General features: G+C 41.6%; 1 protein-coding gene across 2 annotated transcripts in view; it reads right to left on the bottom strand.

Moving 5' to 3' along the window:
- The window catches only part of efcab2 (EF-hand calcium binding domain 2), a 111,475-nt gene that overhangs the window by 61,475 nt on the left and 35,570 nt on the right, over positions 1-14,430 (bottom strand). The window contains exons 3-4 of one of the 2 annotated variants that reach the window (XM_073050451.1): positions 5,195-5,400; positions 1,298-1,382 (exon numbers count right to left, since the gene is read on the bottom strand). In XM_073050451.1, coding sequence (XP_072906552.1) covers positions 1,298-1,382; positions 5,195-5,324 — 215 coding nt within the window. In that variant the 5' untranslated portion in view covers positions 5,325-5,400. Of the gene's footprint in view, positions 1-1,297; positions 1,383-3,972; positions 4,478-5,194; positions 5,401-14,430 lie in introns of those variants that run through there. The other variant, XM_073050453.1, reaches the window with a different exon arrangement.

Raw genomic sequence — 14,430 nt, 5'->3', positions numbered from 1 at the left:
TGCCTTAGCTGAGGCTCGAACTAGCGACCTTCAGATCATTAGACCAACACCTTAACCACTTGTCCATGCATCAACACATGAAACAGCTGATTAAGGACTTCAGGAAGGGCAAGACATGGAAACACAAACGAATTCTCATAGAGGGATCAGAAATGGAGAGAGTGAACAATTTCAACCTCCTGGGTGTCAAGACCTTTGAGGATCTGACCTGGTCCCAACATATTGATGTATTCCAGCCTTTGTGTCCTAACACAGACTGGAACACAGATAAATGGGCTGCCACTTCAGTGCAGCACTGAAGGAATGTCACACTGCCAGAGGTGCCAATTTTCACACAGAGAACCTCACCTGTCTTCTCAAAGATATACATAAAAAAATCCTTGTGGGTATAAAAGTATCCCTTGGAGCTATTTTGAAGAAAGCAAGTCAGATATTTGAGGTTCGCTGGCTATATTTAAACCACAAACAGTATCATAAAAACAGCCTGAATATAATTATAAACACAAGAGACTCTGCAGATGGTAAAAATCCAGAGTAACATACACAAAATGCTGGAGGAACTCAGCAGGTCAGGCAGCATCTATGGAGAGGAGTAAAGAGCTGACATTTTGAGCTGAAAGGTTCGTCAGGACTCTTACCTCCAGCATTTTGTGGTTGTCCTATAGTCATTAATTTATTTATTCCAGGACCTTGCTGTGAATAAATTGTTGCATTTTCTACATTACATCACTGACTATATCTCAGAGGTACTACTTTGGCCTACTTCTGTAGGATGTTGCTGTACTGGGTCTTGGGTAAGGTTTAACCAACATGGTTTGTGGATGGAACTCTGCAGTTCAAGCTATACGTGTTTCTGAATGCTCCTTTTTTTATTGCTATTTTGTGTGGTTTTGATCAGGCAGCCTGCAGTCAACGAACAAAACAGTGCTAAAATGAACAGAACCAAACTAAACAGAATATTCCTGGACACTTTCGATGACTCTCTGGTTCGATGTTTCATATTTTGTATGTTTTTCTGCTCCATTTTTGCAGTTTGTGTAATTTGTTCCTTTTTTGAGCATTGGGCTTTTTTGAACGGGTTCCATTCTGTTTCTTTGTTTTGTGGCTGTCTATGAGAAGATGAATCTCAGGGTTGTATACAGCAAACGTACTTTGATAATAAATATACTTTGAAGACACACCAAAGTGTGAAAGACACAAGATACATGTTTTTTTTTAAATGTTATTCCCCCAAATGTAACTGCATTCTCTAAACCAAAAACTGTCATTATGGAAAGTAGAAAGGACATTGACTAACCTGACATCCACAGTGTTGTTATCCTCATGATCAAAAACAGCAAAAGCATCTTTGACTTTCTTTTGGAGGTCTGCTATTAAAGCTTCTGTAGTAAAATAAAATGGGACTATCAGGCTATCTGGACAAGCTAACGATATGAGATTTATAAAAATAACTTGTCCTGGATGATAAGGTGGTTAAGTGGATCAGCAAATTTGTGGATGACACCAAGATTGAGGGTGCAATGGACAGTGTAGAAGGCCATCAAACCATGCAAACTGATCTGAATGAGCTGGAAGAATGGGCAGGTGGAATTTAATGAAGACAAGTGTGATGTGTTGCGTTGATCAGAATGGCATGGACTAGATGGGCCAAAGGGTCTTTTTTCTGTGCTGAAGTGTTCTTTGATTATATGACTCTGTAACAACAGATTAACGTACCATATCCAAAGCAAATGCGTAACAATATAAGGAAAAGTATTTGTGCTCTAAATTAGAAAAGTCTTGAAGAACTGCCGGATTTTTTTCCACAATGGAGAAATATAGATTTAGAAGAACCAGAACTAATATTTTTAAAATATGATTCTATCCAGCTGGATAACTTATTTAAGACTGATGCCAATGGAAAATTTAGGAGGCTCAAGCATAGAGTGTGTATGTATGTTGTTGAAGTTATTCCTTTTCACAGCTAATTATGCTCACCTCCACATGGGCTGGATGGGCACACACAAAGCCTATCCTTCTGCCCCCACTCTTCCTCACAACATCTGCATGTGTAGATTGCATAGCTTCAGTCTACTTAGCCCAATCAGCTGTAGAACAGTGACAGAGTGAGAATCTGATTACTTTGTAAAGTTAACATGTATTCAGGAGAAAGTACATTCAGTGGCCACTTTATTAGAGACACCTGCACACCTGTTCATTACTGCAAGTATCTAACTGGCAGCGACTCATTGCATAAAAGCATGCAGAGGTGATCAGTTGTTGTTTGGGCCAAACATCAGAATGAGGAAGAAATGTAATCTAAGTGACTTTGACCATAGAGTGAGTGTTGATGCCAGATGGGGTGGTTTGAGTATCTCAGAAACTGTAGATCTCCTGGATTTTTTACATGCATTCAGTCCCTGGAGCAGGGGATCCCAACCTGGGATCCACAGGCCCCTTGCTTAATGGTATTGATCGATGGCATTAAAAAAAGTGTGGGAACCCCTGCTCTACAGTTCCATCCAGTGAGTGGCAGTTCTGTGGGTAAAAATGAGAGAGGTCAGTGGAGAATGCTTAACTGGTTCAAGCTCACAGGAAGGTGACGGTAACTCAAATAACCACGTGTTACAACAGTGGTGTGCAGAAGAACATCTATGAATGCACAACAAGTTGAACATTGAAGTGGATGGGCTAGAGCAGCAAAAGACCACAGGCATCCATGGACTTTATTAGGCACCAGCTGCACCTAATAAAATGGCAATGAGTGTAAAAACTAAAATTTATGTTCCAACATATTTCACAGCCTAATACCATAAGTATGACCAAGTGAAAAGGGGAATGAAATGGCTCGTATTTTTATGACTCCAGGCTGAAATTATCTTTCAAGAAAGATGTTGAAAATGGCCTTCATACTGTAAGTGAAAGAAGAGAGGGAACAAAATTGGTGAAACTAAATATACAAAAGCAAAATTCATTGCGCTTTTTAAAAAGATTTTTAAATGAAAGGTTAGCTTTATTTCTCCCCCAACATCGAAACATACAGTGAAATGTGTCATTTGCATCAATGACCAACTCAGTCTGAGGATGTACTGGGGCCAGCTCACAAGTATTGACATGTTTCTGGTGCCAACACAACTTACTTACCCTAACCCATACGTCTTTGGAATAGGGAGAAAATTGGAAGCCCACATGGTCACAGAGAGAACATAGTAACTCCTGACAGACCATGGTGGGAACTGAACCGTGATCTTCCAATCAATTAGCTAACACTAATTTAGAAATTAGGTATTTTTACAGTAATTACAAAGATAAACTAACATTCAGAAAAAAATCAAAAAAGCTGTTATCGTTAAAAACATATGCTAGAAATTTCAGGTCAGATAGTTTCTGTGGACAGAAACAGAGTTACATTTCATTTTGGTCATTGACCTTTCATCAGATGTGGGAAAACCATTCCTTTAGAAAACTGCCCTCCTAAGTCAAGCCTTCAGTCAGCCTCACCTATGTTTCTATGTGGATATCCCTAAAGCTAACACTGGTGGGATCTAAAGCCAGCAGTGGCATCTTTTATGAAGGTGCCTGCACTGTTCTACACCAGTGACTTATTTATGAAGTCCATAAGGACAGCACAGACATTCATAGACTTCTTAGGGTTCATGCTGTGAAATCTGTCTGCTGACTCTACGCCAAGTGCAATGGCTCCATTGAAATCAATGGGAAGAAATAGGTGCCAGGAGAATGATAAGCAGAGCATTTTGTTTTATGTAGTTAGCTTCAATGAGTTTAAATGCTTAAGCATGTGTGAGTATTTTTAGTGTTTTAGCTCTCTTAAATGTGCTTAATAATTTTAATTTTCTATTGTTTTAATAGATCCCATGTGGCATTGAACATCATGTTTTTGAAAGGCAAAAATTTCAATGATATCTTTAACACCTGGGATGCCTGGCTGTAGGATCTCTCCAACAAGGCTATTTTGTAGATGAAACTGCCCACCTTTTTTTAGGAAGAGCTCCTTGACCATGCAAATTTGTTGGGAACCAGCTCCTCAGTAGCGTTCTTCAGCTAGGATCACGCCAAAGGAAACAACCAGTCCAAGAGCAGGCAACCAGTGATGTGGTGTTAAGTGGAAAAACTGCATCATTAGGTCCATATCTTTCTCAACAGATGTTGTTGAATTCAGCATTTTTGTTTTTATTTTAGATTTCAAGCCATCTACTTGTACTGCATGACTGTGTTCTATACAGGCAAACTTGATTTGAATTAAATAATAATTCAAAATAATCAATCATGTGGTTTTGGCATCACTAATTCAGTTTAGTCTTTCCAGTTACAGTGCAAGAAGAAACAAACTCATATTTTTCCATGTAATTCTTGCATTTTGTTGTGTGGAATGATGTAGGCCCTGATACAGGGTCTCGACCCAAATCGTCACCTATCCCTGTGCCTCCACATGCTAAATGACATGCTGAGTTCCTCCAGCAGTCCCAAAGGAACAGGTTGATCAGTGCAACAGAAAGTTTAAAACATCTGAATCTAATGGGTAGATTAACTCCTCAGACTCTCCAGAAACGGCTCAGCCAGAGTGCAGACATTTAACCAATACTGAACAAACTATTGGAGGTCACGGTGCAAGGTCTCAACCTGAAACGTTGGTAGTTTCTCTTCCCCTACAAATACTGCTCAACTCGCGATTTTCCCCTTGAATGGAGACATAAGAAACTACAGTTCTGAACTATGGAGCAACACACAAAAAGCTGGAGGAAATCAGAAAGTCAGACAACATCTTTGGAGATAAATAGAGAGTCGACGCAGTGCAGATGAAGGCTGTTGACTTGAAACGTCGAGCGTTCTTTTCCCTCCACAGATGCTGCCTAACCTTCTGTGTTCCTCTCGCTTTTTGTGGAGTTCCTCCGGCAGATTGTTGCCTGGGTTGCAGCATCAGCCACCCTTCGAATCTCCTTGATACTAGCTTCAAAATCTCAGTCACTCGGCGCTCGGTTGAAATAAATGCAGCTGCGTGGACGTTTAAAGGTTCGGGAACGAGCCCGGTCTTTCCGTTCAGCTCTCTTTGAAACTGTGTGCCTGTGGCGCGGGGCTTTCTGCGCAAGTTCCGTTGTCACTATTCATGGAGTTTAAAGAAACCCTTCGCCATCTAATTACTAAAAAGACAATAAACTGTAGCCCAGGTTTGCGCACAGACTCAGGCGCTGATTACCTGCTGACTCCCTGTCGTCGACCATGTTGTTTGCGCGGTCACTGGGCAACACAGCCCCGTCCCAGAGGCCTCGGCTCCAGGCTTCGTTGTCATGGAGACGGCGCGGCAAGGGTAGGTGTGCAGACATCATTGCAACCTGTATCAGACAGAACGATCTGAGCTCAAATGATACGAGTGTTCGTTCGGGAGCGCAGGGAGAGAGGGCTCTGCGGAGTTAAGAGCAGTGAGGTTAAATGGTCACACATATAAAGGTACAGTTAAAAAAAATTCCATACAGATCATTTCATCACAGCAGTGCAATGAGGTATACAAGGGAAAAGTAATAACAGAATGCAGACTAATACACACACACATGCTGGAGGAACTCAGTAGGTCAGGCAGCATCTATGGAGAGAATTTAAAAAAAGTTCAATATAAATTTATTATCGAAGTTCATATACACTATGTAGAAAAACATTCCTAACGAGAGGATGAGGAACCGTCACTGACAACGGAAGTCAAAGACAGCATAAAAGCAAAAGAGAGGGCATATAGCAAAAATTAGTGAAAAATTAGAGGACTGGGAAGTTTTAAAAAACTAACAGGCGACTTAAAAAAAAGCCATAAGGAGAGAAAATACACAATATGAATGGAGGCTAGCCAATAATATAAAAGAACATACAAAATCTTTTTTTCAGATATATGAAGACTAAAAGAGAGACAAAAGTAGATCTCAGACTGCTGGAAAATGAAGTTGGACAAGTAGTAATGCAGGACAAAGAAATAGCAGACCAACTTAATAAGTATTTAGCATCTGGCTTCACTATGGAAGACACAAGCAGTATCCCAGAAATTCTAGAGTGTCGGGACAGAAGTGAGCGTAGTTGCTATTTCTAGGGAAATGGAAGCTTTGGAAGGCTTTGGAAGTTGAAAGTCTGAAAGTAGATAAGTCGCCTAGGCCAGATGGACTGTACCTCCTGATGAAGGGTCTCGGCCCGAAATGTCGACAGCGCTTCTCCCTATAGATGCTGCCTGGCCTGCTGTGTTCCACCAGCATTTTGTGTGTGTTGTTGGACTATACCTCAATGTTCTGAAAGTGGTAGTTGAAGAGATTGTGGAGACATTAGTAATGATCTTTCAAGAAACACTAGATTCTGGAATGATTCTGGAAGACTGGAAAATTGCAAATGTCACTCCACTCTTTAAGAAAGGAGGTAGGCAGAAAAAAAGGAAATTATAGGCTAGTTAGTCTGACCTCAGTGGTTACAAAGATGGTGGGGTTCATTATTAAGGAGGAGGTTTCAGGGTGCTTGGAAGCAAATGATAAAATAGGCCAAAGTCAGCATGGTTTTCTTAAGGGGAAGCAGATTTGCCTGGACATAATATTTGGAAATCTTTGAGAAAATGACAGGGAGAATAGACAGTCAGTCGATATTGTTTACATGCATTTTCATAAGGCCTTCTTTGTCATCATTGTGCAGACATTCCAACCTCCGAACTTGAGGGGTGTTGTCTTATTTCTTTCTTTTCTGGTGCAGTAGTTACAGTCAGCTCTTCATGGAATACTGTAATCCATTATCCCCATGCACCCAATAAGGAAGACTGACTGTGGTGGGACAGCACCTTATTGGCTGGGGGCTGCCCAGTTTGAGGCAGGTGGTAGCTGTCCAGTGAAACACGATGGTCTGTCCCACCATCGGAAACAACCCCTGTCTCAATGCTCTACACCAATCAAGCATTATGACTTATAACCGGTAACTGCTGCTTCCTGTGTTTGTCCGGTGCTATAAAGCGAAGCTGGAGTGGCCTCTCCAGGGCACAAGTCAGGGCAGAGTTGATACGGAGATCCGTCTGTTGCCCATGCAGTGGGTCCCCGCCCCTCTCCATGCTGATGACAGGTCCAAAGGAACGACGAAAGTCGATACAGTTTGGTGCCAGCAGCATCACAGGAGTTGCCATGCCGGTGCTGGGTACAGCAGACAGCCGCCTTCGGGACTCCGACTCCGGATTTTTCCTCGGGGTTTATTCCCAAAGCCTTTCCCGTGAGCGGGTATAGCCGCAAGGCAGCAGAGGTTTGAAATCGGAGTTTTCCCTCTCCTAGATGAGCTACCATCCGTCATTAACGAGCTCCATCTGCCTGGAGCAACTGGTTTTACGACACCAGTGGCCCGCCTTTGCCCCTTCTCCTGTCAGTGAGAACAGCTCCAACGGGTATAAGAACTACGCCACACGTGAAGGCCAGGAGTTGGACTTGGTTGTCAGAGGCTGTTTGAGACGCACGCCATGAAGAGCATTTGTTTAGCAGTGGGAGCTCGTCCCCACTACCACACTTCGGCTATGACTACCCTTGGAACTAAGTAAGTAAGTAATCATGGGACAATTTATAATGACAAATTAACCTACCAGCTGGTACATCTTTGGACTGAAGGAGGAAATTGGAGCACTGAGGAAAACCCAAGCATTCCATGGGGAGGATGTACAGACTCCTTATAGACGACATCGGAACTGAATGCCGGAGGCATTGAACTCCAACACCCTGAGCTGTAATGACATTGCACTAACTGATGCCCCTTCTCAGTGGTAGAAGTTAGGGTTAGAGAGGCACTATTGGAGCAGGCAAGGGGAGCAATTGCAGCATTCAGTAAGTAATGCTTGTGCTATAAGGTGGTAGTGGATGAGGTGCCAATTAAATGGGTTGTTTTGTCCTAGGCAATATTGAACTGTTAAACACAAGAGATTCTGCAGATGCTGGAAATCCAGAGCAATGCACACAAAATGCTGAAGGAACTCGGTAGGTCAGACAGCATCTAAGAAGAGGAAAAAACAGTCAGTAAACAGGTCCTGGTGAAGGATCTCTACTGGAAACATTGACAGTTTATTCCTTTCTGTAGATGCTACCTGACCTGCTGAGTTGCTCCAGCATTTTGTGAATGTTGAACTGTTCGGGTGTTTATGAAACACCAAGCTCATCCAGGGAAAAGGAAGGTATTCCATTGCGGTGCTCTGCAGATGGTGAAAACATTTTGGACTGGCAGGAGATGAACACTAGTCACTGGATACTCACTTCGCTCAAACAAGAAACCATCTGCAGATTACGGTACTTCTTCTACAGCTATGGCTCCAGTTAAGTTTTTGGCTATTGCTGACACCTAGAGGTTGTTGATGGTATGGCATGAATGATACGGATTGCTTGTAATGTGCCTTCTAACAAGGATAGTTACTATAATTTTTTTAATATTTGGAGATACAGGCCCTTCAGGCCCATGAGCCCACACTGCCCAATTACACCCATGTGACCAATTAACCCACTCACCCAAACATCTTTGGAATGTGGGAGGAAACCAGAACACCTGGGATTTTTCAGTTGCTATTATGACTACTTACAATATGACTAATTTAACAAACATGGAAGTTCAGTTACTTAGGGAGCACAATAACATCTGATGGTAGGGCTAATGTTGAAATTAGAAAAATTGGGATTGCTAAATGCACGTTTCAGTGTCTGAGAAAGATACATAACATAATTTCTATGGGTATGAAACTTAGAGTGGTGTGGTGCAATGTCATTCCACACTGACATATGGAAGTGAATGTTACAATATCAAAGCAAAATAAGGGAAGACTCAAAGCTGCAGAAATGTGGTTTTTGAGAAGAATGATGAGAAAAATATTGTGGAAGGACAGAGTAACAAATGAGAAAGTGTTGCAAAAAGCCGGAATAAGAAGAAAGCTGATATCATCAATCAGAAAACAACAGCTGGAATTTCTGGGACATGTACTGAGGAAAGAGAAGCTTGAACATCTTGCTGTGACGAGAAAAAAAATTAATGGAAGAAAAAGTCACAGCCAACAGCACATGACATTCATAAGTTACATCAAGGGATGGACAGGCAAAAGTTTTGAAGAGCTTATTAGAACTTCTCAGATTAAAGGCAGACGGAAGACCATGATCACCCATGTCATACGACATGGATAATAATGATGATGATGAATATGACTTGCCAATTGTCAATCCCATTCCTGTATGTTATCCACATCTTGCTGTATTAGAGACTTGGATTTGTGAAATTTAAAAAGAACAATCATCAATAAATATCCCCACTTCTTTCTGTATGATACAAGGAATGCATTGAAGAAGCACCCAAAGATGAATAAATATTACTGAGAAACTTCTGAGGTGATGTCCAAGTACTTGGATAAGACCATAAGAGATAGGAGAAGAATTAGGCCATTCAGTCCATCTAGTCTGCTCCATCATTCCATCATGGCAGATTCATATCCCTCTCAGCCCCATTCTCTTGTCTTCTCCCTGTAACCTTTAGCGCCCTGATAAATCAAAGACTTACCAACCTCTGCTTTAAATATACACAATGGCTTGGCCTCAGCCAAGAATTCCACAGATTTCTGAATTTTCTCCATTTATTTATCTATGCATTTATTTCTTCTACCAAAGTGCATGGTCATACACCTCCCAACACTATATCCCATCTGCCACTTCTTTGCCCTTTTTCCCAATCTTTCTAAGTCCTTCTACAGACTCACTGCTTCTTCAACACAACCTGCCCCTTCACCTATCTTCACATCATCTGTAAACATGGCCACAAAGCCATCAGTTCTGTAATTCAAATCATTGACAAATAACATGAAAAGAAGCAGTCCCAACACAGACCCATGTGGAACACCACTAGTTACTAGCAGCCAATTAGATAAGGAACCCTTTATTCCTACTCTTTCTTTCCTGCCAGTCAGTCAATCTTGCATCCAGGGTTGGAGTGTAGTAGAAGCAGATGATTATAGTCATGTATTCTTGCTTCGCCTTGGGTCAGTTTAATCTATTGGGGAGGACGTGAGTCAGGGGAATGATTTTTTTGTTGACCACTAATTTCATTAATTGGAATGCTAATGCTGTTATTTTGCTATTAGAATGCTATAATGCTATTTAGGCATAGTATCACTTAGGTATATTGCAATTAGACTGCCTAGTTTTGCTCATTTGAAACCCGCCCTCCCACTATCGAGTCTGTCAGCACTATCCACTATCTGACTTTACACTTCTCTGCTGAGCCTCGGAGGCACAGTGCCACTGGCCTGGCTGCTGCTGCTGTGTTCTGATAGGTCATCACCTCCCAGCAGTATCCAAAGGGGTATAGTAGTAGCTGAGGGGAATACCCAGAGGGAATCCTGCACTAACTGCTTACTCCCCTTCTATTATCTGAAACCTGCACTCTGGATGTGACCACCTCAGTAAAAGTCCAATCTATAAACTTTTCAGCCTCCTGGATGATCCAGAGTGCATCCTGGATGATTAACTTCTAATAATCTTTCTTTCCACATGAATTGTACTCATAAAAATCATTTTAAAATGACGTTAAAATCTGTCAATTACAAAATTAAGTAAATAATGCAAAAGAAAGGAATAATGAGGTATCCATGAGTTTATGAACTGTTCAGAAATCTTATGGCAGAGTGGGAGAAGCTATTTATAAGTTGTTGAGTGTGGGTCTTCAGGCTTATGTGGCTGCAATGGTACTAATGAGTAGAGGGCATGTCCCAAATGGTGAGGGTCCTTAATGATGGATGCCGTCTTCTTAAGGCAACACTTCGTGAAGATGTCCTCAACAGTGGGGAGAGTTGTGTCGTGAAGTTCACAGTGATTCAATGAACTATTATCCCAAGATGGTGCCATTAAGTGGCAATTTTCTGTGTGCAGCTCTAATGGAAATCATCAATATTTCCCGTTTAAGTCTACTACAGCTGATAGCCATAGTCACAGCCATGGGTACTCCAGTGAGCAGCAGCATTTTAAGATGTTTAAAGCATCTATCGATACTCAAAGTTGGCAAACCTTGGCCTGCCGCCTTGCGAGGGTTCACCCTCCTGAAAGATAGCCTGACATCAGCCTCTAAGTCAAAGATTACAGGATGTGCAGCAGGGATCTTCACAGCTGTAGTTATATTCTCCTTTTCCAAGTGGGCATAAAAGGTGTTTGAGCTTGTCTGGTAGTGAAGCATCACTCCTATTCATACTATCGGGTTGAGAAAGTCTCTGATCAACTACCACTAACATATCACCAGAGGAACTAACAAACTTGACCACTGTTATACCACCATCAAGAATGCTTATGGTGACATCCCACACTCACACTTTGGGCAGTCCAATCAACTGACTGTACTTCTACTCCCAGCTAAAAGGCAGAGGCTAAAGACCGTAGAGTAGTGGTGAGGATCAAGAAGGTATGGTCAAGGGAGACAGAGGAGTGCTTACAGAACTGCTTTGAGTCAGTGGACTGGACATATTCAGGGACTCACCTTCAATTCTCAGTAAATATGCCACTGTTGTCACTGACTTCATCATGACCTGTGTAGATGAGTGTGTGCCTTTGAGAAAATACTGGACATATAAAAATCATAAACCAGGAGGCTTATAGTCTGCTGAGGGCTTGGTGATCAGTGATCCAAAACTAGATGAGAAGTCCAGGTACAACCTATGGAAGGCTATTTTAAGGGCAAGAAAACAATTCCAATTGAGGTTAGAGAAGGAACTGGATGCACGTCAGCTCTGGCATTATTGCAAGCTGTTATTTCCTATAAAGTGAAACCTAACATCATGAATGGCCGTGATATTTGACTCCCAGATGAGCACAATACCTTTTATGTATGCTTTGAAACGGAGAATAAAACTTCACCTGTGTGAATTCCTGCAGTATCAGAGGCTGACGTCAGAACATCTTTCAAGAGGGTGAACCCTCACAAAGCATCAAACCTTTATGGTGTACCTGGTAGGGCTCTGAAAACCTATGCCAACCATGTTGGCAGCAATGTTCAAGGATATCTTCTATCTCTCACTTCTGCAATTTGAGATCTGGAAACAGCCATGATGGAATGGCAGAGCAGACTGAATGGGCTGAATGGCCTAATTCTGCTCCTATGTCTTATCATTTTACGGTTCCCACTTGCTTCAAAAGGGTGACAATCATACCAGTGCCCAAGAAGAGCAGGGTGAGCTGCCTCAATGACTTTTGTCCAGTGGCACTCATATCTACTGTGAAGAAGTGCTTTGAGACGTTGGTCATGGCTAGAAACAACTTCTGATTAAGCAAGGACTTGGACCCGTTGCAATTTGCCTATTGCCACAATAGGTCTACAGCAGATGCTATCTCACTGGCTCTCCACTCGTCCTTGAATCACCTGTTTATTGACTACAGCTCAACACTCAACACAATCATAACCTCAGTGCTAATCAAAAGGCTCCAAAATGTTGGCCTCTGTACCTCCCTCCTTATCGGGAGACCAGTCTGTGCAGATTGGAAATAACATCTCCTCCTAGCTAAAAATCAACATTGGTGCACCTCAGGGATGTGTGCTTAGCCCACTGCTCTACTCTTTCTGTTGCCATGGCTACGTACCTAGGCATAGCTCAAACAACATCTATAAAGTTGCTGATATTTCTATTGTTCAGGAGATGTACAGGAGCGAGATAGCTCAGCTGGTTGAGTGGTGTCACAGCACCAACCTTGTACTCAATGTCTGTAAGACCAAGGAATTTATTGTGGACTTCAGGAAGGCCAAGTCAAAGGAATGTGCTTCAGTCCTCTTTGAGGGATCAAAAGTGGGAAAAAAAGTGGGCAATTTCGAGTTCCTGGGTGTCAACATCTTCGAGAATCCATCCTGTACCCAAAATTTTGATATAGAAGGCATGATAACAGTCATGTTTCATTAGGAATCTGTGGAGAATTGTTATGTCTCCGAAGACACTTGCAAATTTCTACAGATGTACCATGGAAAACTTTCCAACTGGCTGCATCACTGTCTGGTATGGGGGGGGGGGGCACTGCACAGGATAGGAAAAAGCTGCAGAAAGTTGTAAACTCAGTCAGCTGCATCATGGACACTAGCCTTCCCAACATCCAAGACATCTTCAAAAAGTGGTGCCTCAAAAAGACAGCATCCATCATTAAGGACCACCATCACCCAGTACATGCCCTCTTCTCATTGCTACTATCAAGGTGGAGATACAGGAGCATGAAGACATGTTTCTCAACATTTCAGGAACGGTTTCTTCCCCACCGCCATTAGATTTCTGAATGGACAATGAACCCACGAATCTACCTCTGTATTTTCCCTATCTTTTTATACTATTTATTTCATTTATTTTATATATTACTATAAATGTACAGTACTCTGCAAAAGTCTTGGGTGTATATATAGTGCCTATAAAAGTATTCATTTGGAAGTTTTCATGTTTTATTGTCTGACAACATTGTCTCACAGTGGATTTAATTTGCAAACAAGAGAAAAACTGAAGATGCTGGAAATCCAAAGTGCTGGAGGAACTCAAAACTCATAGGCAGCATCTATGGAAAAAAGTACATTTTTTGATGTTTCGGAGCAAGATGCTTTGGCAGAACTGCCGCAGGATTTAATTTGGCTATTTTTTTAAACACCTGATCAACAGAATGACAGTGCCTATAAAAAGTATTCACCACCTCCTCATGGAGGTGATTTATTGTGATTTGTTGCCCAGGTGATTTCATGATTTATTGTTTTATAACATTGAATCACAGTGGATTTTATTTGGCTTTTTTGACACTGATCAACAGAAAAAGACTATTGTGTCAAAGTGAAAACAGATCTCTACAAAGTGATCTAAATTAACTACAAATATAAAACACAAAATAATTGATTGCATAAATATCTATCCCCTTTAATATGACACACCAAATCATCACTGGTTTTAGAAGTCACATTATTAGTTAAATGGGGGTCTACTTTTGGAGACCTGTATGCAATCAAGGTGTTTCAATTGATTGTAGTAAAAATACACATGTATCTGGAAGGTTGAACTGCTGCTGAGTCAGTATCCTGGCAAAAACTACACTCCATGCAACTCCACAAAAAGGCTATTCAAAGCACAAGTCAGGAGATGGATACAAGAAACCTTTCAAATCACTGAATATCCTTTGGAGTACAGTTAAGTCAATCATCAAGATATGGAAAGAATTTGGCACAGCTGTAAATCTGCCTAGAGCAGACCGACCTCAAAAACAGAGTGACTGTGCAAGAAGGGAAGGAGGCCACCAAGAGACTTATGACAACTCTGGAGGAGTTACAAGCTTCAGTGTCTGAGATGGGAGAGACTATGCATACAAAAACTGGTGCCCAGGTGCTTCACTAGTTGTAGTTTTATAGGAGAGAATCAAAGAGAAGGCCACTGTTGGAAAAGAAATCTCATACGATGTCTTGTCTAGAGTTTGCCAG

Source organism: Hemitrygon akajei, chromosome 7, assembly GCF_048418815.1.
Source record: "Hemitrygon akajei chromosome 7, sHemAka1.3, whole genome shotgun sequence".
NCBI classification, from domain to species: domain Eukaryota; kingdom Metazoa; phylum Chordata; class Chondrichthyes; order Myliobatiformes; family Dasyatidae; genus Hemitrygon; species Hemitrygon akajei.
The sequence above is the reverse complement of the archived record's forward strand: the minus strand, read 5'-3'. Positions and strand labels throughout refer to the sequence as shown.